General features: G+C 60.1%; 1 protein-coding gene across 23 annotated transcripts in view; it reads right to left on the reverse strand.

The window, feature by feature from the left end:
- Kif1a (kinesin family member 1A) overlaps positions 1-21,181 on the reverse strand; it is a 72,484-nt gene that overhangs the window by 12,592 nt on the left and 38,711 nt on the right. For 6 of the 23 annotated variants that reach the window (XM_010606612.2, XM_033764741.1, XM_019204929.2 and 3 more), the window contains 20 exons: positions 20,711-20,794; positions 19,160-19,340; positions 19,014-19,086; positions 18,810-18,906; positions 18,103-18,251; positions 17,628-17,806; positions 16,111-16,248; positions 15,030-15,293; positions 9,843-9,961; positions 8,440-8,525; positions 8,085-8,223; positions 7,827-7,998; positions 7,613-7,703; positions 6,395-6,513; positions 5,850-5,905; positions 5,066-5,174; positions 4,329-4,395; positions 4,156-4,240; positions 2,633-2,738; positions 803-829 (listed from right to left, as the gene is read on the reverse strand). In XM_010606612.2, the coding sequence (XP_010604914.1) occupies positions 803-829; positions 2,633-2,738; positions 4,156-4,240; positions 4,329-4,395; positions 5,066-5,174; positions 5,850-5,905; positions 6,395-6,513; positions 7,613-7,703; positions 7,827-7,998; positions 8,085-8,223; positions 8,440-8,525; positions 9,843-9,961; positions 15,030-15,293; positions 16,111-16,248; positions 17,628-17,806; positions 18,103-18,251; positions 18,810-18,906; positions 19,014-19,086; positions 19,160-19,340; positions 20,711-20,794 (2,341 nt within the window). The remainder of the gene's footprint in view (positions 1-802; positions 830-2,632; positions 2,739-4,155; positions 4,241-4,328; positions 4,396-5,065; positions 5,175-5,849; positions 5,906-6,394; positions 6,514-7,612; positions 7,704-7,826; positions 7,999-8,084; positions 8,224-8,439; positions 8,526-9,842; positions 9,962-15,029; positions 15,294-16,110; positions 16,249-17,627; positions 17,807-18,102; positions 18,252-18,809; positions 18,907-19,013; positions 19,087-19,159; positions 19,341-20,710; positions 20,795-21,181) is intronic. The other 17 variants (XM_010606615.2, XM_033764745.1, XM_019204932.2 and 14 more) reach the window with 8 other exon arrangements.

Below are 21,181 nucleotides of genomic sequence, written 5' to 3' on the forward strand. Positions count from 1 at the left end.
ACTGCGCTCACCCTGCCCTGTGATGCCATCTGGGGAGCAGCCAGCAGACCCTGGTTTCAGATCAGCTGCTCACAAAGTGACTATCACAGGCCTCTGGCCACCATCCACGGAGCTCTCCAGAGCTGTCCCTGGACAAAGCTGTCCTGCCCCAGGCCAGCACGGGCAGGGCCTCCTTCAAGACAGGGAAGGCAGCTGCAGTGGGTCTGCTTCTGGCCAAATAAGTCCAGGGACCCACAGGTCTCTTTGTGAATCTACAGCTGCCACTTCCAGAAGGAAGACAGTAGCTGTGCCCCATCTGCTCCGGGCCTGGTGGGGCGAATGTGCCAGTGCAGCCGCATCTCCTGGCAACTGGGCCCTGTCTGCCCTGTTCCCTGTGCCCCTGCTTGGCCCACTATGGTGCTAATGGGGAGCTGCTGGCCCTCGCAAGCTGGTGCAGCCCCGGCACCAGGCCACCTACATGCAGGTGATGCCTGTGCCCGCTCCGGCCAGGCTGGGTTGGACATGGGCGGCAGGCTGGGGTGGAGGATCAGGAGGCCAGCCAATGTCTATGGAGCAGAAAACTACAAGCAGCCAGGTTAAGAGGGACTCAGCCAAGGGGTCAGGGACAGAGGAAGCAAAGAAATTAGAAATAAAAAGAAAGCCAGAACAATTTTCCAAAGAAATAAAAAGAGGGAGAAACAGGAGGGAAAAGTGAGCAAGTTGATAAGGAACCAAAAAAGCCAGAAATTAAATTTTCAGGGTTATGAGGGCAATGAGGGAAGAGGGGGAGAGGTTGAAATAAAACCAAGGGACGCAATGATACCTAGGAATGTCCGAATCAAGAAACTGCCTGCAAAACACAAACGGTCACAGGTTAGTGAGGGCAGGGCCGGGCAGCAGCAGCGGGGGCAGTGGCTGGGGCAGCGGGGGCAGTGGCCCGTGCAGCTGGGGAGCAGGGAGAAGAGGGCGCTGAGGCCATGGCAAAGCATGTGGGTAGCCAAGGCCCCTGGGCCGGAGCTGCCAGGCCTCCTGAGCCTGGGGAGGAGCAGCCTGGGAACAGCCCAGGTGTCACAGGCTCCCGGGACATTGCTGTTGTCCAGGGGCAGGAAGCCATGCCACGCAGCCCCACAGGGAGGGACCACAGGCTGGTGCCTGTCTAAGACTTCCTGGGGCAGGCAGGCAGGGGAGCTGCATCAGCATGGGCAGGGGCCAAGCGAGGTTATGCCTGCCTGTGTAGGACCTCACATGGCTCCCAGCCCCAGGGAGCAGGATGGAGACCTTCAGGATTGGGCTCTGAGGCTCCAGGAACAGGGAGAGCCTGTTTGGAAAAAGTCCTGCCCGCCTGAGGACCAGCCTGCATTGCTACCTCCTATGTCGGCATGGCTTAGCCAGGGCCCAGGCCCTCAGGGCATCCCTCAGAAGTCAGGCTGGTCAGAGGAGGACATGATCACAGAGCTGGCCCTCTGTGCGAGGAGACAGCAGCGGGTGGTCATACCTCGCACCTCCTAACCCAGGAGCCCAGGAGTTGTTGCCAAAGTAGGGGTCAGAGGTCAGGGAACAAGGTTGCCTCCCCAGCCCCAAAGCTCAGCAGCTGATGCCCCCTGGGGCCTTGATCCCAGGGCCCAGCTTGGAGGTCCAGTCCCACAGAGGTACTGGGCCTCATCCACACCCTGCCAGGATCATCAACAGCAGCAGAGCTGTGAGGCCAGAGGAAGCCAGGCTCTGCTCACCCCACTGTCAGTCTGCCCGCCCCATGTGAGCTCCAACCTGCCTGGCCAGGGCCACTGCCATGAGAGAACACCCAAACCTCCTCCAGGGCCCCCATCTGCCCATGCAGGCCCACTGTCCCCTCCACCAACCACTCCCTGGGATCTGTGACGAATTCAGCTCTACTGGGATCCAGGAGCTGGGAGAACAGGAGCCGTGTCCACCAGGGCCTTTCGTCCAAGGGTGTAGCCTTCCCAAGCACACCTGATCTTCAAAGATGTTTTCTTACAAGTGCAGCCCCACCTGAGCTCTGGGGGTCAGCTCTTGGGCATGTCCAGCTCTCAGGGAGAGCCAGACTAGGGATCAGGCCTGGAAAGCAGCTCACACAGTCATACCAGCTGGGTATCCCCCCAGGCCCCACAGCCCCCTCTGCCAGCCTCAGATGCAGCCCCTTCCCAATCCACCTGTCCTGGAAAACCCTGCAGGGCTCAATCACCCCTACACTGCCCGGATGCCTCGAGAAGGGACTGCCAGGCAGAAAATGACCTTGTCCACTGTCTGGCAGCCAGGCAGGCAGGTGTGGCAGGCAGTGTGGCATGCAATGCCCTGTGGTCACCATATCCCCACAGCTGTGGGACTCAGCCTCTATGAGCCTCTGAACTTCCGCTATGACCCCACCCCTGGACCCATTCTGCCCCATCCTGGGAGTCCACACACCCACCAGAGGCCAGCATGTCCATCCACAGCCCCAGGACCCAGGATGCCCCCTAGCTCAGACTCTAAGCCCATGCTCCTCCCATGACAGAGCAACGTGAGTATGTGAACCAGTGACAGACACTCGGTCAAGGGAGACAGGGGGCTCATGTCAGGAGGGAGGTGGGGGCTCTTGGGCCAGATATTCCATGTGGCTGGCTGAGCAGGGGTTGCAGGGAATGGTGGGACTCACCGATCATCCTGGGCTGGGTGGATGTAGCCAGAGGAGAGGATGTTGAGAGAGAGGATGTTGGGGTCAATTAGGGACTCGTCAGTTTCTGGAGTGTTCCGGATACGACCTGAGGGAAAGGCAAGAGCTGTGCATCACAGAGGCAGTGTCTGGCCTACTTGGCTCATGGGCTCCTGGGTGGCGGCAGACAAAGTCCCCAGGTGGACAGAGAGGCCTGGCTGGGTCCCTGGCACCCGGGTGGTACTGGTGGTCGCCCTAACTCGGTCCCACACTTCCATTCTGGCAGATCCTAACTGCCCAGCCCAGGAAACACAGGCCTTCCTAGCTGCCAAAGAGATCTCAGCAAGGTGGGGTGAAAATGTTCCCACTTCTTTCTGTGTTTAACAACACTAACAAAGACAGAAAAATCTCGTCTGTGCCGTCATCTGTCATGGGTATTTCCCGCAGACTCTGAGACGCCAGCATGTGGCAGCATCCTCTATGTGTGTGCAGGCCAGGAGGCTTCGTCTAACTGTCACCCTGGGAGTGACAAGTGGATCACATGATTTCCTTTGCTAGGCATGAGCCGGACTGGGCCTTCCTCCTCCCCTGCCAGCCCAAGGACGTGGCAAGACTCTGTCCACAGCTCTGAGCACTCAGGCCTGGGGGTGGCCTCACTTGTAAAGACTCCCTGCCCTGCCCTCCATATGACCAGTGGGACTAGGACACCAGTGTCCTCCCCAGGGCACTCACACATGGGGTGGGCAACACATTGCTTACAGCTCAGCAAGAGAAATGACTGATAGACCACAGTTTAGACAGGAAGCCAGGGAGGAAAAACCCCAAACCTTCAGCAGTGCTTATGGTTTGAACTGTGCTTCCTCCCAAAAAACACAGGCTGGAGCCCTAACACTATGAAGCCCGAATTTGACATTGTGTAATGACAGCACTGCAAGTGTGGTTAGTCAGACTCTGGTTGCAGCTCCAAGCACCTGTGGGTACTGAGATAGAGGCACCCCGAAGTGCAGTGGCCTCACCACAGTGGGGCTTGTGGCGTTAGAGGATGGTGTGTGAAGGGGGCACAGATAACTCATGGAAAATGAGCCCAAAACATCCCACACTGCTGTCCCCAAGCCAGGAGAGGCAGGAAGACACACAGGTCTCAAGAGGGGGTCTCCTGCGGGGCCTCAACTCTGGCCCCCATCCCCCAGAGCTATAACATCTGTTTCTGTCATTCTCATTTGTTTGAGACAAGGTCTTGCTATGTAGCCAGGACTGGCCTCAAACTCAAAGCCATCCTCCTGTGTCAGCCTCCAAGTGCTGGGATTATAGGCATACACCACCATGTGTGGCTGGTTCCTGCTTTTCAAAGCCACCAGTTTGTGGCACCCTGTTAGGGCAACCTTACAAAACTGACGCACATTAAACAGACACTTGGGAACCACCATCTTCCAGAGCTCCCCTTCTCAGGTGAGGGCTGAGGCACACAGAGTCGTGTGAGAGGCCAGGAACACAACAGTGGGAATAGCTGCAGGCCGCCCACTCACCCACGACCAGCTCCCGCACTTCCTTCCAGCGGATGTGGCTGCCTGTCTCATGCAGCAGCGTCACGGTTATCCGTCTTTGGATGCCCTGTCAGGTGTGCAGAGAGAGGACAGTTCAGGGAATTGGGCCATAATGGGGCTGGGGTGGGCAGGGTGGGGCAGGGCAGGCTGCGCACCTGGTGCAGGAGGAAGGTCCCCATGCAGGGCATGCCCCCGCGGTGGTCCACAACTGCTGGGATGTAGCTGCAGGAGAGACAGGAGTGAGAGGTGCCCTCCTCCCTGCCCACTGGGCATGGCCCTGGTCCCTCTGTGGAGGTGGGCAGCGCTGGGAACCTGTACTGGACCACCTGGATCCTTGCACCCACACCTGCCACTGTGCTAAGTGGCTGTCAGGGTAGGTTAAGTCTGGCCTCCAGGATGTGTCTTTGCCACAACCCCCAGGGCTCTGCTTCCATTCTCCCTATGGACTGGGACCCGAAGCTAATGGGGTCTCTTCCCCCAGCCCCAGGGCTCCCACTGGCTTAGCCTCCCATCCTCTGGGATCTGCCCCAGCCACAGCTGGGTGGGCTGTGCCCTGGGTAACAGGGAGGAGCCTGGGCGACCTCCCACCTCCTCTGGGTGCTTGGTGAATGTCCTTGATTGTACTCCACTATCCAGGCCACCCTAACCCAACCTGGGGACAGTACTCAACACCACCAGGGGCCACAGCCCCAGCCCTAGCCCCTTGGGCAGGGAGCAGCACACTGTTCTCCAGCACCTGGCCCACACTGAAGGGCTGGCACATACCTGCTGGATAGGCCCATGCCCAGCCCTCTCCTGCCCCACCACACCAGGAACATGGCCATCCCGGTCCCCAGGGTCCCTCTCCTCCCCATCCCCGTCCCCAGCTCAGGCAATGTGGACAGGCACTCACTCGCCGTTGGCCTCCAGCTCACAGATCTCGAAGTAGACCAGCAGGTCGTACTTGCAGTGGCAGGGCCCCGGGCAGGGCCGCGTCAGTGTGCTGAGTTTGGTGGCAGGCACTGCAGGGACAGGACAGGGACATCACACAGCAAGCCACACCATCACAGACTGCAGGCAAGGGCATGACCCCTGCCCAAGGCACCTGCACAGGACACACCTGCCCTTGGTTGTCAGACCAGGTAATGAGAACCAGGTTGGGGATAGATGTGACCTTACCATTTCTGCACACCCCAGCACCAGAAGCCTACGCCCCTAGACATGAACCCTTGTGGGGGCATGGCATGCGACCCCAAGCTCCAAGCAGGATGCCAGAGACACCCACTCAAGAGTCCCACCTGGCCAGGGAGCCCTTTGCCTGCGGGGCTGCCAGCCCATCGCCTGCTTGCCTTTTTGCCACAGCCACTGCAGCAGCCCAAGCACACCCTCCCTGGCCCCCACTCCCAAGGGACCCACACTGGTGTCCAGCTCCTAACAAACAGCCTCTAGCTCCTGTGCCCCCTGCCAATCTCTGCCCGCCACCCCTCTGCAGCCCTCACACCTGCTGCGTCCCATCCCAGCCACCAGTGCCCTACCTAATCATGCCTAGTGTGCCCTCTGCACAAAGCTGTGAGCCACAAAGCCCACGGGCCTGGCTGTGTCCCCTCTCATGCCATCCTCAGCCTGTGAGACCCATCCTCCAGCAGAGCCTGCAGCCTGGTCACATTGCTGCCTGGGATGTGGGAGAGCCCACCTACCTGGCTTGGACAGCGGCATGACCCGAGGGAAGTGGCGGCGGGAAGGCCTCAGGGGGCTGCAGAGGAGGAGGCCAGAGTGAGGGACCTGGCTGGAGAGGGCAGCCCAGGGCAGAGCAGCTGCTAACCCCATGTGCATTCCCATCCCTCTGTCCCTCAGGCCCAGGAAAGACCCCAGCCTCATGCCCTGGACCAATCTGGGTGGGAAAAGAGAGACTCCCAGGGCTCAAGACTACGTCCTGAAGCTCGCAAGCCATGGCTCCCAGCCCCACAGCTCCTGCACTCAAAGTGGTGAGGACTCCTGGGACCCAGTGCCTCCCAAACGCCTCTCACTATTCTCTCTGCCCGATACCCCACGTATCCCTCAGCTCTGGGTGCTGCTTGACAGCCAAGAGGGAGACAGAGCTCGCAAGCATGCCAGGGCCCCAGGCCTGCCCAGCTCTGTGGCCATTGGGCTTGGCTGGTCTGATGCCTCCTCAGCTCAGGCCCAAAGCTAGGGCATGGGAGGGCTCAGGGGCCCCAGAGCCCCAGCCACAACCCATGCTGACCTGAGCACGTCCTTGCAGAGAGGCGGGAAGGGGTGCTGCTGGTAGTGGCCGAAGACCTCGAACACAATGGGCTGGCTCTTGATGTACTCAATGAAGGACTTGGTCACCTCCACTGCAATCTGGTGGGTGAGGAGGCAGGTGGGAGGGCACAGCCAGGGAGGACAGTCCCATGAGAAAATGTTTCATCTCCATGAAGAGCTGTGTGCTCCCAGCCCTGAACTGCATGGGAACCCTGACCAGGGACATCCTCTGCCTGGACAGGGACAACAGTCCTTGCCAAACCTGGTCAGCTCAGCCTTTGCTCCCAAGACAAGAGCCGGGCCAGACTCTGGTGGCAGCTTGGTCCTGTCCCTGGGGAAGATGAGGCCACACAGAGACCAGGTAGTGTGGCCACTGCAGTGCCAGTTGGAGTAAATTTCTGTCCCTCAAATTCCTATGTTGAAGTCCTGACCCCCAGGGCTCAGAATGTGCCTCCTCAAGATGGGAAATTACAGAGATGACCAGGGACAGCGTCCTCACAGTGGAAACACTGGGACACAGACCCCAGGGTGAAGGCAGTATGGACAGACATTAGGGGAGGTGGCCATCCATGGTCAAGAGCAGAGGCCTCGGAGGGTCCAGCACCAGTACTATGACTTCTGCAGACCCAGATGCCAAAACACTGCCCTGGTCAGTGCCAGCCTCTGTGCCTTGTGCCCAGTCACATTTACGGCCCTTAGCCAATGTCACTGTTGCCAAGTCTGGCACTTCTGTCCCCTCTGCCTGGTGACCCCACCTCCCAGCTGAGCTTCCCGGAGCTTCACAGAGCCACTGTGCCCCAAAGCCCCAGCTGGTCCCCCCAGCTCTCACCTCTCCTCCTGGCATTTTCCTGGCCTCTCAGGGCTGTCCTCAGGGCTCCTGCCACCCTCTGTGCCTGGCCTACCTTGTCCCCGACACCCAGGCCAGCTGCTTGTGCTGGGCACCCTGAGCCCTCAGCATAGGTCCCAGGCAGGACCTCCAGATACCTCCTATCCACATCCTCCCAAAGCCCAGTGTCGGAGCTCCTACATACCCCACAAAAGCCTGTTGGGCACTACCACCCAGCTGTAGCCCCACACAGCCCTGCAGGGCCTGTGTTCTGCAGCTGGGCAGTACTGGGCACAGGACTGGCCCAGAGAAGCAGACGGTAGGGTTGCTCATCTGGGAGCAGGCCTGGGAGGGTGAGGGCCTGGAACGTACATTCTGGACGTGGTAGAAGCCGAGTGGGGGGCCCCTGCCTGTGTTCTTCAGGGGCTCCGTGGAGAAGGCCTCGTCGTGCCGGTGGATGAAGCTGCAGAAAGGGATGCGGCACTTGGTGGGTGGGACTCAGGCCAGAGTGGTCCCACCCACCCTGGCCTGGCTGGTGCCTGGCAGGACAACCCTGGGCTGAGGGTAGGGTCAGCACAGGGCTCACTTGAACTGACAGAAGATGTCGGCATATTCAGCAGAGATGCTGGACGCCTGCAGAACGGTCACACGGAAGGTGAAGGTGCTGCCCAGGCGAAGGTGGTCCAGGGCCGCATCCAGGGGCCCGTCCAGGACGGCTTTCTCAGGACTGTCCAGGAGGAGTCCGTCTGGAGGTACTGCTGCCGAGAGTGGGCAGAGCAATGTCTCCAGGCCACACTGTCACCCAAACCCGGCCCTGGAGCAGACTGGGCAGCTGGGAGCCTACCAGAGCAGGTATTGTTGTTGACCTCGTCAGCCGAGGGCCCTGCGTCAGCGCCCTGGCCCTGGCCCTCCACGATGCGCAGCTCTTCCTGGGAGGTCCCTGAGCGGGACATCCCCACCACAGGGCCGGACTCAGACTGGAACTGTGGGGCACAGAGTCAGGAGGGCGGAGAGAGCCCCAGGCCAGGGCGGCACAGCGCTGCCACAAGACCCAGGAGTGGCAGGTTATGACAAACTGGGGAAGGGGTGTTGTGTGCTTGGGTAGGATTTGAGGGACCCATACACCACCAGAGGCTGCCACCAGAGGTCTGGGCACTGAGTGGTGGCCCAAGTGCGTGTAGCCCAACTGTGCGCAGTACCTTTTCAAAATGCTGGTCATCAAAAGAGATCTTCGCTGTTCCTGACTGGCGGACCCCGGAGCCATAATCGGGCGCCTCCTCATCAGCTACAGGAATCGAACAGGTGGTCAGGTCCAGTTGTCCCAGATGGGCACAGCCAGGCTGAGCAGTGCCTGGGTCAGGCACAGCCCTGGCACACATGAAGCCTGCCCCCACTGAGTGCCTAGGACACCACCCCCACCCACCCTTCCCCATGGAGTCCTGACCTGGTCCCACTGCTCCCAGCAGGGCACAGGCCTTGCAGGCCGCCACACTGTCCTCTCCACCCCACTGACCTTGGCCGATGCTCTGTTCGGCCCTTACAGTGCTGGTTAGGCCTGTCCCTAACAGGGCCCATACCCAGCCACAGGCAGCGTAGGGTTTGCACCTCTCCTATATTGTCTTTCCCAGAGCCACAGAAGGAAGCAACTGCCTCACCCCAGACACAGTCTTCCAGGGCCCAGCCCAGGTCGGGTCTGCTCTCAGCTCCTGTCCCAGCTCTGACTCTAAACACAGCCCATGGACAGGAGGGGCCGTGGCTTCTCACATCCCTGTCTGACCCTGACTCCACATGGCACCAGAAGATGACCTTAAAGGTAAACGTGTTGTTCCACAAGGACCACCCCCACCGAGAGCAAGATCACAGCTTTCGGAGGGCAGTGGGTAGGGGTGCAGAGCAGGTGCAGCCAGGTTGGCTCAGCTCTGTTGGATGAGGTGGGAGCAGCCCCGAGGGAGGGCCAGGCAAACAGACAGGCTGTAGAAGTTGGCCACTGCCTGGGCTTCCCAGAGCTCCAGGCTCCCCTACTCATCCGGGTCCTGGTTCTCAGTGGCTGCATTTCCTTTACACAGGTGGGTGAGAGGCTCTGTAAGAGCATTTGGGAGCTAGGGGCTGCTGGGAGTTTGGTGACAGGGCCCAGTGTTAATTAAATTAATGGAGTAGCATCACAGTCTCGAGAAGTGGCCAGGGTTATCAGGGAACAGACATAGTGGAGAACAGAGACATCATGAGAACTGGGGGCCCGACCCATGGGGGTGCCAGCCCCTCAGTTCCTCCCAGCCAGCCCGCACATCCTCTCTCCTGTTTGTCTGTCTGTCTATCTGCCTCACTCTCTCCAAGGCACCAGGCAGCCAGATCTTTGGGGGTAACAGTGAGTCCCCCATGGGAGAGGTGAGGAGTCTGCAGCCTTCTCCATTGGGCAGGGCACACTGCCCGATGCCCTGAGCTGAGTGCATGCCCCTGAGCATGGTCTGTGTATTCCCAGGTGGCTCTGGCCAGCCCTGAGCACAGGGGACACCCTGTCAGGCCAGCTCGGGAAGATGGGGAGGACAGAGCTCCAGGCCACTGTACCCTGCCTGCCGCCCACCCTGCCAGTGCCCACTCGCACCTGAGATGGCCTGCACGGCCACACGCAGGAAGCCCTTCACCTCGCCCTTTTCGCTCACAATGGCCACGCGGTGCACCAGGGGCACGGGGTACAGCAGGTTGCTCAGGTACACGAAGGCCCTGGGGAGCAGAGGTCGGTCACAGGTGCCAGGGCCCTGTGCAGCAAGGACAGCACCAGTGACAGCACGCTGGTCACAACACAACACGACGCTGCAGAGCAGAGTGGGCAAAGCACGGACAGCCAGGGTGGGGTAGGCGGGGAGAGGGTCCTGGGCCTTCACGGCACAGAGACAGGAGGAGCGGAGGCAAAGAGTAGGCGGGCAAGGGGCATGAGGGCAGAGGGTGCTGCCCAGCGAAGCCCAGCGCGGGGCTGAGCAGAGGGCAGCTGGGGGGTTTCAGCCTGCTTCAAGGATGAGGACCCAGCTGGGGTGACCCATGAGCCACCACCTCTGACCAAGCAGTTCTACCCCCAAAGCCCAGATTCCAGGGGGGCACCCCAGGCCAGCACACCCCAGACCTGCAGCACTGCCCACCTGCCCCATCCATGACCTAAGACCAAGAACCTCCTGTCCCTGCATCTGGTGCCTGGACTGGCCTGGGCAGGGGCCCTGTGGCCACTGCACCCTCCCAGCTGCCCAACACAGGGCATCATGGGCAGAGGAATAGTGGATGCTGAAGACGATGTGCCAGCCTGGTGTGTGGACTTTGAGGGGGGCTGGTTGGGTGGGCGCTTCTGAGGGAGGGGGCTCCCTCTGGGATTGGGCGCCCTCTAGGGGAGGAGGGCCACCAAGGTGAGCTGTGCTGTGGCAAGAACCAGCCGCCTGTGAACCGGCCCTCAGCCACTGTCCTCTCTGGGTAGAGACCCACAGCCAGAGGACAGGTGATTTCTAGAAGGGGCACATCAAGGCCGGGATGGGCAGGACTGGGACACAGGCGGTGGGAGAAGAGGCAGAGTAGGACAGTGCTCTCACCCAGGTGTGGGACAGAGGAAGCAGGCAGAGGACACGGGCTGCTGTCAGGGGGACAGGGCAGGGCAGGGATGGAAGAGGAGGAGGGGACAGGATGAACACAGTGCCCACACAGCCCTGGACACCAGACTCTGCCCACCGTGCCTGTTCCTGAACGACACCCTGCTCACAGGGATGCAGCTCAGTGTGCCCCGCAGAACCAGAGCCCCACCCATGCTTCTTCCCAGTCAGCGATGTCAGAGCCCCTGTGGCCTCCCCATCACTGGGGAAGGTCTGAGGATGCCAGCCAGAAGCCCCACACCCTCCAGAAACCCAAGCTCAATCCAGGAGCATCAAGCCCCTCAAGGTCCGGGAGAGCCCATGGGCTCTTGCCCTTCTCAACAGCCAAGCTGTCACTACTCTCCTGGCCCCTTACTCTCAGCCTCCTGGCACTGACCTTGAGGCCTCCTGCTTTCTGAGCATCCTGCCACACAGACCAGGCCACCATCACAGTACTTGGCTGAGGTCACTGGGGCAGGCCTTGGATTGGGCCTGGGAGCCCCTGGGCTATCCTCCTGCAGCAGAATAAGCCCCTCACCACACTCCTAGGGCACAGGAAGCCCTCGTTCAATGTCCCCTCAGGACACTCCAAGGGAGCACCAGTCTTCACCCTTCTTTCCAGGAGCCAGTGAGGAGCTGCTGTGTAGGGAGTTCAGGGAGCCCCTAGGAGTACCTTAGGGGTATCTGTGCCCTGGGCCAGGTGAGCACAGTGCTGGGAGGGGTGAACAGCTGTCAGTGCCAGCAGCCAGTTCAGGCTGCCCCTGTAGGGCTCAACTCCTGGGGCTCCAGGAAGCCAGTATGGCCAGGCTTGGACTGGCCAGGATGCCATGGAGATGACCACCAAGGCCCATGGTACGGGGCAGGTGCCTTCCTGGTATACTCATGGTCACAACCACCCAGAACCGACCCTCTCCTGGGACTCCCTAAAGGGCTGGTCCCAGGGTCTACAGCAGTGCACAGAAAGGAAAACTGAGGCAAGGCTTTGCCTGGCAGCGCTGCGGTTGGCAGCCCTCCTTGACTGCTGACACATCCTGCTGGAAACCTACTACCATCCCAGGGCAGGTGCTTCCTGCCACATGGCACACAGATGCCTGGGGTTTCTGACATCCCATGGAAGGATGGCAAGGCAACCCCAAGACAAGAGCACCTGAGGAAGGAGCCCCAGCTGCTATGTCAGGCTCCTGGGACCATACCCCAGGCAGAGCAGATACAGTAACATGGGAGGCATGTCTGGGCCCAGCCAGCCACGCACTCCTTCCTGAGAGATGAGGAGGTGAGATCTGGCAGAACATGGCCCCTGGGCCCATTTCATAGGTGAACAAGCAGAGGCACAGAAGAGGAGGCAGGGCTGGCAGTGACCTGCAGGTGTCTCTTACCATTTCTCACCCTGAGCCTCCCCACTCCATTAACGCAGCCAGGTAACTAAGGAGACCATTCTGCCTCAGCCCTTCAGAACTTCTTCCTGGCAGAGGGGAAATCCAGGCACTGCTACAGCCAACCTCAGGCCACTACATCATACACAGGCTGTGCCCAGAGGCAGGGCCCATGGGGTGGGGTTCTGGGAACCTCTCAGCTGGGGGTTGGAGGTTCTACAATGAACCTAGAGGCTATAGCCAAGCTGCCCCAGTTCTCTGAACCCTGTCACCCAGCTCGGGGGAGCAGCACATTTGCCCGGGGGCGGGGAGAACGGAGTTTAGCTCAGCCTGATGCCTGGTGTGGGAAATGGCAAGGGAGCTCACTGGCCCTCTCCTGCTGCAGCCCCAACCTCAACCCGCCTGGTGGCAGCAAAGGCCTCTTGGCCAGCAGGGCCTCCGTAGCCCACATCCCCGTCCCCCATGCAGCCATAGCCTGAGCTGGAAGACCCCTTCTGCCTTCCACACAGAGCCCACCTGGGCGACACACCGGAGGTTGAGGCAACAGACCAGGTGGTGCAGGTCTCTGGCCTGAGGGGGGATGGCCCTCCAGGTCCCAGAGAGAACATGTCAGCCACTTCAGGGGCCATGACCCAGCCCTGGCCACAAGACACCCATCTGCACACCCAGCCTCACTCCGGATCTGAGAAATGTGTCTGGCCACTGCCCAAGCAAATGAGGGGACTAGGTCCAGAGGCCCCAGCATGGGGGCTGAGGGAGCCCAGGTGGCAGAGCTGACATACTGCAGCCTCCTGCTGGGCCTGCGTTTGTCCCCCAAGCCCTGGACTTGATTCTGGAGCCAACTCCTGGGGACACTCGCCCCAGGCACTCGGCTCTCGTGCTGTCTGCAGCGCCCATGCCCCCATCTCACCAGTCAGAGACTGAGGCCCACTTCCTCAGCCTGGGCAACAGGTGCTCAGCCCCTTGCATACCCCATTGCCTGGCACCCCGACGGCCAAGGGGCCTTGAAGCAGACTGAAACGCCAGGAGCGCAGGAGGGCAGAGCGGAGAGAGTGGCAGGCGCGGTGGGCAGGAGGGAGGAGGCAGCGCTAACCACAGATTGGTGAGGAGCAAAGACGCATGCTGGGACCCAGGGAGCCTTTCCAGGGGGGCAAGAGTGGGCACCCCAATTTTGCTGAAGCTTTGGAGTGAGCCAGCGTGAGCCAGCAGCTACCAGGAGGATATGGGGAAATCAAAGGAGGTCCTTCCCAGGCTGGGCCTGCACAGCTGCTGCGCGGGAGAAGCCAATTCTTGCCAAACCAAAAATATCAGGCTGGTGCCAGATGAAGCCCGTCACAAGCCACCCCTGAGACAGGGCTGGGCCTCGCAGGGTGACTTTTGGTCAGTTTGGGAGTTTTGTGAAATCTCAAATCCACAAGAGGGAGAAAAACATTGGAAGGACCCAGCTCTTTCTGGCTGAGACTACAGAGCCCACACCCCATTTTCTGTGCTGTTCTCGACCACTGCATGTCCTGACCCCTTGCCTATCTGACACCCAGAACCTCTCCTGGCCATGCAGGTGGGAGGCCTGGCCCTACAGCCAGGGCGTGGTACTGAAACCTCCAGGAAACAGGCCTGGGTCTGCACCTCCCGCTGGGGCCCAGCAGAGAGGGGTTCCAGATCTGGGGCATCTTGAGGGACACTACCTGTTTTGCGTCCAGCAGGGACAGCAGCTAATGACACCTAATGCCAACCTGGTGACAACTAGGGAAACTAATCAGAGCAAGTCCCTGGTATGTGCCATGGGAACTTGCCGCCTGCAGGGGCCTCTCACACCACCCTCTCTTCCTGATGGAGGGGGCCACAGAGGCCCATGCTCTGCAGGGCCACCCTCAGCCTTCAGTTTCAGTGCCAGTTCCCCAAGGTCAGGACTTCTGGAAGTGTCCACTGGCCTGGCTCAAAGGAGCCATCTTAAACTCTCAGAGGACTGGCTGCAAGAGTTAAAACTTACTCTGTTCATGTCAGTGACCTACAACACTGCGGCCACTGCAGGCCCCGAATGCCTACTGCTACCCTCTGTGGCCAGAGATTCCCTGCCCTGTCCTTCCTCTCTCCTGTGTAATAAACACAGGAAAAGTGGTTGTCTTCGCCAAATCTGCCTGCAGGACAACACCCTCAAGTCTAGGCCTCCTTATAGCCTCAGTTCCACCTCTTGACCTTGGCCTCTCTTGGCTGCTTGGTGGACATGATGACCAGCTCCAGTCTTCGAAGGGTACACTCCAGGGGGAGGCTTGGGTCCCACACCATGCCTCTTGCCATGGAGACTGGGGAGGTCAGGAGACTGGGGAGGTTGGCCCCGCCTCATTTCAGGGGGAGGCAGCAGAGGGGCACGCAGGCCTGCTCCTGTCCCCAGAGTGGAGGAGCGCTGAGTGCACATAAATGCCTCAGTTTTGGACAGTGAGGATGAAGCTGGTCCTCAGGACAGGGCCCAGAGCTTGGGCCACACCTGTCAGATGCCCCCGGGCCCTGCAAAGGGACACACAACATTGAGACCTAAATCACAGCTGCTGCTCAGGCCCCCACTGCCTAAAAACAGCTCCCAGCTGCATGGTCTACCCGGATGTCACCTTCTGCACCTGGACCCAGCTCTGCCCTGTGACAGGGACATGGGGAGCCCCAGAGGCTCCCCAACTTTGGTGAGAGGCCAGTCCTCAGCCTGCCCAGCCAGGAGGGCCCAGGGTCTGGCCCTGACACCCATGGTGCCCACAGCAGTGCTCCCGTGCAAAAGAGCTGGTTCCTTCCCAGCATGCGTTCCTCGACCTCACCAACCTTCCTACTACACTGAACAGGGGGGACCGGTCGTAAAACGGGTCCCGGCCGTTGCACAGCGCGCGCTCCGGAAAGACGTCGTCCTCCAGGTCCTCCTCCTCCTCCTCCTCCTCCTCCTGCTCCTCCCCCACACTCTGCTCCTCGGCAGGCTCGGTGGTGTCGGAGTCGGGGCTCGAGAAGGTGGGGGAGGGGGTGAGAGCAGCCATGCGCTCGCTCATGCATGTGTTGAGAAGAGGGTAGCTGTTGCAGCCAGAGATGACTGAACTGAGGTTAGTACGACAAGACAGAGAGAAGTTAACACCAGCTACTCGCAGGAGGACAGGGTGGGTGGGGTGGGCGGGGGGGAGTGGGCTTCTGTTTTGAACCAAAACCAGACACACACCGTCAAGAACACTGCTTTAAAAGAGAAGGGGGGGGGGGGGGGGGGGGGGGGGGGGGGGGGGGAGTGGGCTTCTGTTTTGAACCAAAACCAGACACACACCGTCAAGAACACTGCTTTAAAAGAGAACCAAAAATGTGCCCTGTCCCCAGACTTGGCAAAAAATAAAAACACCAATGTGGTCAGCTGGAAGGTTCCAGGAGGTTCTAGAAGGCATCAACTGGTGTGACTGAAACAGGGGTCCTGGCCAGACATAGCCAAGGCTGTGTGAGGTCCTCCAGAGCTTAGCTGTATTAAGGTCTCAGAACACCACAGCCATGTGGCGTTGGGGCTGGCACAGACCTCAAACTGGAGCCCAGAGAACAAGGTGGTGGTCTCTACAGCCTGTAAGGTTTGGTGACACAGCCCTGTCTCCACATTCCCAACCCCAAGGCTGCCAGAGACCTAGAACAGCTGCCGAGGCCCTGGCTGCTTGGGAGCCCCACACATTCACACACATGGACAAGGGGCCCCACAGGGGGCATGGGTGGTGGTGGCAAGACCCATTTCAGGACCCTAAGAGAAGGCGTCTGTGGGTGTGTGGTGAGGAGTGGTGGGGGAGCCTGGTGGCATCTGGGGCTCTTCTCCAGGTCGGGGCCAGGGGTTGGGCTGCTCCATCCCACTGCCTCTCTCACTCTCTGCCAGGGAAGGGGAGGTGCCCACCTGCCCACCAGTCGGAACCAGGGGAAGCGATCATAGAAAGGATCCCCTCCGGTCACTACATTGTCACAGTCCTCGACGACACTGGAGGGCACCTCTGCGGCCCTGTCGTACATCTCCCGCATCAGGTCCAGACGCTGTCTGCAGGACACAAGGATGGCATGGCTCAGGACAGCTCAGCTTTGGCACCAGCTCTTCTCAGCAGTGGGCACAGCTGTGTCCACACCATCCTGCCCCATCCAGTCACCCAGGCTCAGGGCTCTGCTGCACAGAACTCTTCAACAGCCTGGGATCCAGTCAAGCTGACATCCCTCAGGTAAACACATGCTTCACCACCAGGTCCACTCAACCCTGTCCAGGCAACAGCAACTGGGAAGTGAACAGAGGAGGGAGGGGGGACTCAAATGAAGCCTGAAATGGGGGTCACGGCATGGAGCCCCACAAGCTCGAGGCAGTGATGGCGTATAGAAGATGAGAAAACACTAAGTTCTTGTTCCCCAGGGCAGGCAAACACTTGTGGGGATGAAATACCTGTGCCCTCGAGGGCCTGTATTTAACAGGGCCTCAGAAGCTGGACATAGTGGCTGCCTATTCTTCAGAAAACCAAGCCATACCTGCCAGAAGTGGGGACAGGTGTGAGTGTGTGCACGGATGTGTGTGTTTGCCAAAGTGTGTGCAAATTGGCTGAGAAAGCTCTGTGAGCGTGCGCATGTGTGCACATGTGTACAGTATTTTCTGCTTTCCAGTCTCTGATGTTTTGATGTCTTCAAGGCCTTGCTGGCTGAGAGAGCCCTGCCCAAGTCCACTGGGACTAAAGACAGCTGCTATTGGTACATAGCCTTGCACACCAGCAGGGTCCCCAACTTCCCACACCCAGCCAGCACGCCCTCCACCCTCAAGCCAGCCAGGATGGACTGACAGCGCTGTTTCCTGAGAAAAGCCCTGGCTTCTGTTTCCACACTGTGGCCCACAGGGTGGGCTGTGCCTGTGTCCTGGGTGGTGTGACACCAGCTCTCTTCTCTGGAGTTTACCATCTCCTCACACACCTGGGTAAGCTATGGGAAATGCTCCCTACAGGTGCACCCCATTCTCTTCCACTTCCTGCTGGGCACACAGGGCACAGCAGTAGGCTGGGGTAGAGTGGGGTGCTCCTTCCTGAGCCCTCCTTGCCTCTGCTCCACAGCAGAGGCCCTGTGCCCGCTGACTCTTGTGATGCCAGCCAGGCTCCAGCCTCAACCCAGGGCCCGCTGCAGTGCCATGCTGCTGCCCCCTCCCAGCAGCACAATCTCTAGCTTCAGGCCCTGGGCATCTTCATCCGTAAGAAAACACCAAAATGTATTGCTGTGTACCACAACACCACTGATAGGAGAGTGATTCCGGAAGGCTGGGCTCTATTCACTTTTTTCTTTTCATTTAAAAGAACCACATCAGCAAAAACAGTGGCACCTACATGTGCCCATGGTGACAGGAGCTCCACCCAGCTATCCCTCTCTGTCTGCCTCACTGCCTGCCAGCCACACCTGAGCTTCTCCAGCGTCCAGTAGTGGGTGGCCCCGTTCTTCTGGTCCTGGACCTCCACAGCCACAATGGTGCGGGGGAAGGGGCGAGTCTCGCGGTCTTTGGCAGCCTCTGGAGGCAGCAGATCCGGTGGCAGTGGAGAGTAGAGGGTATCCGTGAGGAGGACAAACTGGAACTGGACCTGGGACAGGCAGTGACTCTCATCAGTCCCTTGGCGGCGAACACCAGGCCTCAGGAGAGACTTCGATCCTGACTCCCCAAGGTCTAGGCCATGAGCCCCATCATAGTCCCCCAGCTTTCCAACTGGCCGCCGAGGGGACCCACACCCCTCCTGGCACCTGGCTACCTCCCCTGAGCAGATAAGGCCAGGTGTCCACACCCGCCAGCCCCAGGGACCCCAGGTTAGGCAGGGGCCCAATCACACAAGGGCTGAGGCCCTGTCCCTGATAGGAGGAAACAGGCCAGCCGGGCCCCCACCTTCTTCTTCAGCTCCACACTGATGGCGTTGGCCTCCTTGAGAAAGATGGCATTGCCCCACAGCAGGTCCCGCAGGGACGTGAACTGGTACCACTTCCACTTGCGGAAAGCCCACAGAGCCAGCTCACACTCCCGCTCTGTCCACTGGACTGTGGGGAGGCCACCAGGTCAGCAGGGAAGTCACAATCCTGACACCACACCCGCCCCGCACCTGCCCCGCAAGGCCAGGTTGGCTGGCTCTGTGTCCCCCGGGCAGAGTGAAAGACAAACCATGGAGGCCAAATGAGGGAGGAGGGCGGCTGGCCCGAGGAAGGACTGGCCCGGGGCCTCCACCCTCTCTGAAGTTGTGGACACCCCTCACTTGCTGGGTCTGGGCTTTGTGTGTGGGAACTCAAAGTCACTCCGACAGCTCTCAGTGCAGAGGAGAAAGTACTAGGAAAGGTCTGCCAAGCAGAAAGCTCAGAAGAGGACAAGGGGCTGCCCTCCCCATCAAAGGCCCTCTGCCCAGCGCCCTCAGAGGGAGGCTGTGGCAGGTGCAGCAGACTCATGTGGGTCTCACAGGGCGTACCCCTGCCAGCACACCAAGGGCCCCAGCCCCCTGCCAGCACAGTGTGTGTGTGCACATGAGTGTGTGTGTGCACATGCACAAGCTGCAGCACAGCCCTCCAAGTCCTGCCCTGCAGTGCTCCCAGTCAAAGGCCCTTCACCTTCATCCTCCAGCTCCTCCTCCTCCTCCTCGGCCACCTCCGGGTAGTACCTGGACTCCATCTGCTTCTGCAGTGCCTCCAGCTTGCTCTCATAGTCCTGCAGAGAGGCAGGGCCTGGTTCCCTACACCATGGAGACCCAGGGGCCTCACCCATCCTCCAGGTGCCAGGGAGAGTGGGTGGCAGGGGTGGCCAGGCATTCTCACCAGCCGCTGCTGCTCCAGCAGGTAGGTGGCCTCCTCACGTTCCCGGCGGTACTGGTCCTCCAGCTCCTGGAGCCTGTAGGCCGCAGGGGGTGAGACAAGGTGGATGGGCTGAGGGGTGTGCGGGCAGGTGGCAGCCCAGGGCTCACCTCTGCTCCATCTCCTGCTTCATGTCGATGCCCTGCTTCTCCAGCAGCTCACGCTGTGCAAACGCCCAGTCCACAGGCTCAGCAGGTGTCTCTGTGCAGGGTGTGCGCTCGCGCTCCTGCCGGGCCTGCTCGGGGTGGTTGAAGCGGAACACGTGGCTCTTACCCATGATGATACGGTTTCCTGTGGAGGGAGGCAACGCCGGCCTTGGGGTCCTGAGACCCAGAAGGGCTCCAGGGGGTTAGGAGAAGGGAGGAGGGGTGCAGGGGTTTCCTCCATGCCCTCCACAGATGACCTCTTGGTTCCACCTGTCTGCGAGACCCAGGCGGGGTACAGCCCAACCGCAGGGTGGTGCCTGCTTTCTGCCTGGTCCTGCTCAGCTCTCTGGACAGCTTCATTTCTGATTTTCAGTCTCTACTCGGCTTCCACCCCAGCCTAGGGTCAGTGCCCTGGTCTCCCTATCCTTGGGCTCAAGCACCAGGAGGAAAATCCAAGCCAAGGTCGTCCTCAGCCGAGACCACCTGAGTCTCAGGGTCCACATGGCTGGCAAGGTGACCTTCTGATTCAGGGTGACCCTGGGGTCCTCCCTTCAAAGGAAGGACAGTCCTGACAGCTCCTACTAGAAGCCAAAGGTCCTTTGGGAGTGGCCACAGGCTGGAATCGGGCAGTGCTGTTGCCTCCCTGCCTCCCTACCACCAAGGCGGCCAGAGGGATCCTGCCAGTTCCCAGCCAAGAACTCACGCCTGGCCATAGGTGATACTGTAGGAACTCTACCTGCCATGTGGCCAGGCTGTACCACCTCTGATGCCACCTGGTCTAGCTCTACCATGGTTGCTGTCCAGGTGATCAACACCTGCAGCAGATGACAATAGTGGGCTTAGCATTCGACCTGCAAACCGAGTCCTCCCCAGCCCAGACACCTGCCTGCCACCTGCCTGTGGGTTTAGTCCTGGCCAGCAATCCCACACTCATGTAAACCAGTTCCTTGACACAGATCTTACCTGTGTGTCTGTGTGACGACACTCATTGGCCTATAATTCCGCACCCATGCATCTTTGTGTTAGTGCTCCCAGCCTGCAGCTCTCTGTCTACGCGTTTGTTTGGCACACCCCCCAGCCCACAGCTCTATGCCTCTGCGCCTAGGGAACAGGACTCACCAGCCTACAGCTGCACCCCACCTGTGCCCCGCTGCTCCTGGTCTCTGTAGAGCCCAGCAGAAGGAAAGTGCAGCCACTCAGCACAGCCACCTTCATATCTCTCTGACTTTCCTAAGCAGAGATTTCATACCGGGTGCTTGGGGTGTACATCAGGGCATCAGGGCCCTCGATGCTCATGGATGAAGCCACATTGACTGTTCTGCTATACCTCAGCTTGGCCCAGCATCCATGCCCTGCCACTCCCCAGAACCCAGCCCTGCAGAGCAGCCACTCCGAGCCACTGGAGCAGGCTATGCCTTTAGGGGCTTCACAGGCAGCAGGGGTGATTCAGGCCTAGAGACAGAGGCTTTGCAGGATGCCCATCTACCCCGCAGCCTCCACATGCCCCCACTGTACCTGACCGCAGGATGCTGGGCTCTGTCACTTTCTTGCCATTGACGTAAGTATCTGCACCCTCGCAGGGCTCCAGGGTCACCACAGCTATGGGGAGGACGGTGAGGGCTTGTCACTGCAGAGCGCAGCTTGCTGGGACCCAGGGTCCCTCCCAGGTTGCCCTGCTCCTGCTGGATGCACAGCCTGACCACTGGCAAGGGCCCATCTGGGCCTTGGAGGAGCCGGGGTGGGACCTCGCCCAATAACACAGGAGGAAAGTGACCCCGGCAAGTTCAGGGCAGGGAGGCTGCCCCAGGCCCCACCCAGGACTGCAGGTGGACGAGGTGAGAAACACTGGTGAAGCTGTCTTGGAGGGAACGGGGACCTGCAGAAAGGAGCATTCTGGAGGAGACAGCTGTCCCAAAGCTGCTGAGGGCCACTATCCTCAGGTGGCCAAGGTGGACAGTGGGCCAGAGGCTGGCTGGATGTCTGCCT

Source organism: Fukomys damarensis, unplaced genomic scaffold (genome assembly GCF_012274545.1).
Source record: "Fukomys damarensis isolate Sample0158 unplaced genomic scaffold, DMR_v1.0_HiC HiC_scaffold_16, whole genome shotgun sequence".
In the NCBI taxonomy this organism is placed as follows: Eukaryota; Metazoa; Chordata; class Mammalia; order Rodentia; family Bathyergidae; genus Fukomys; species Fukomys damarensis.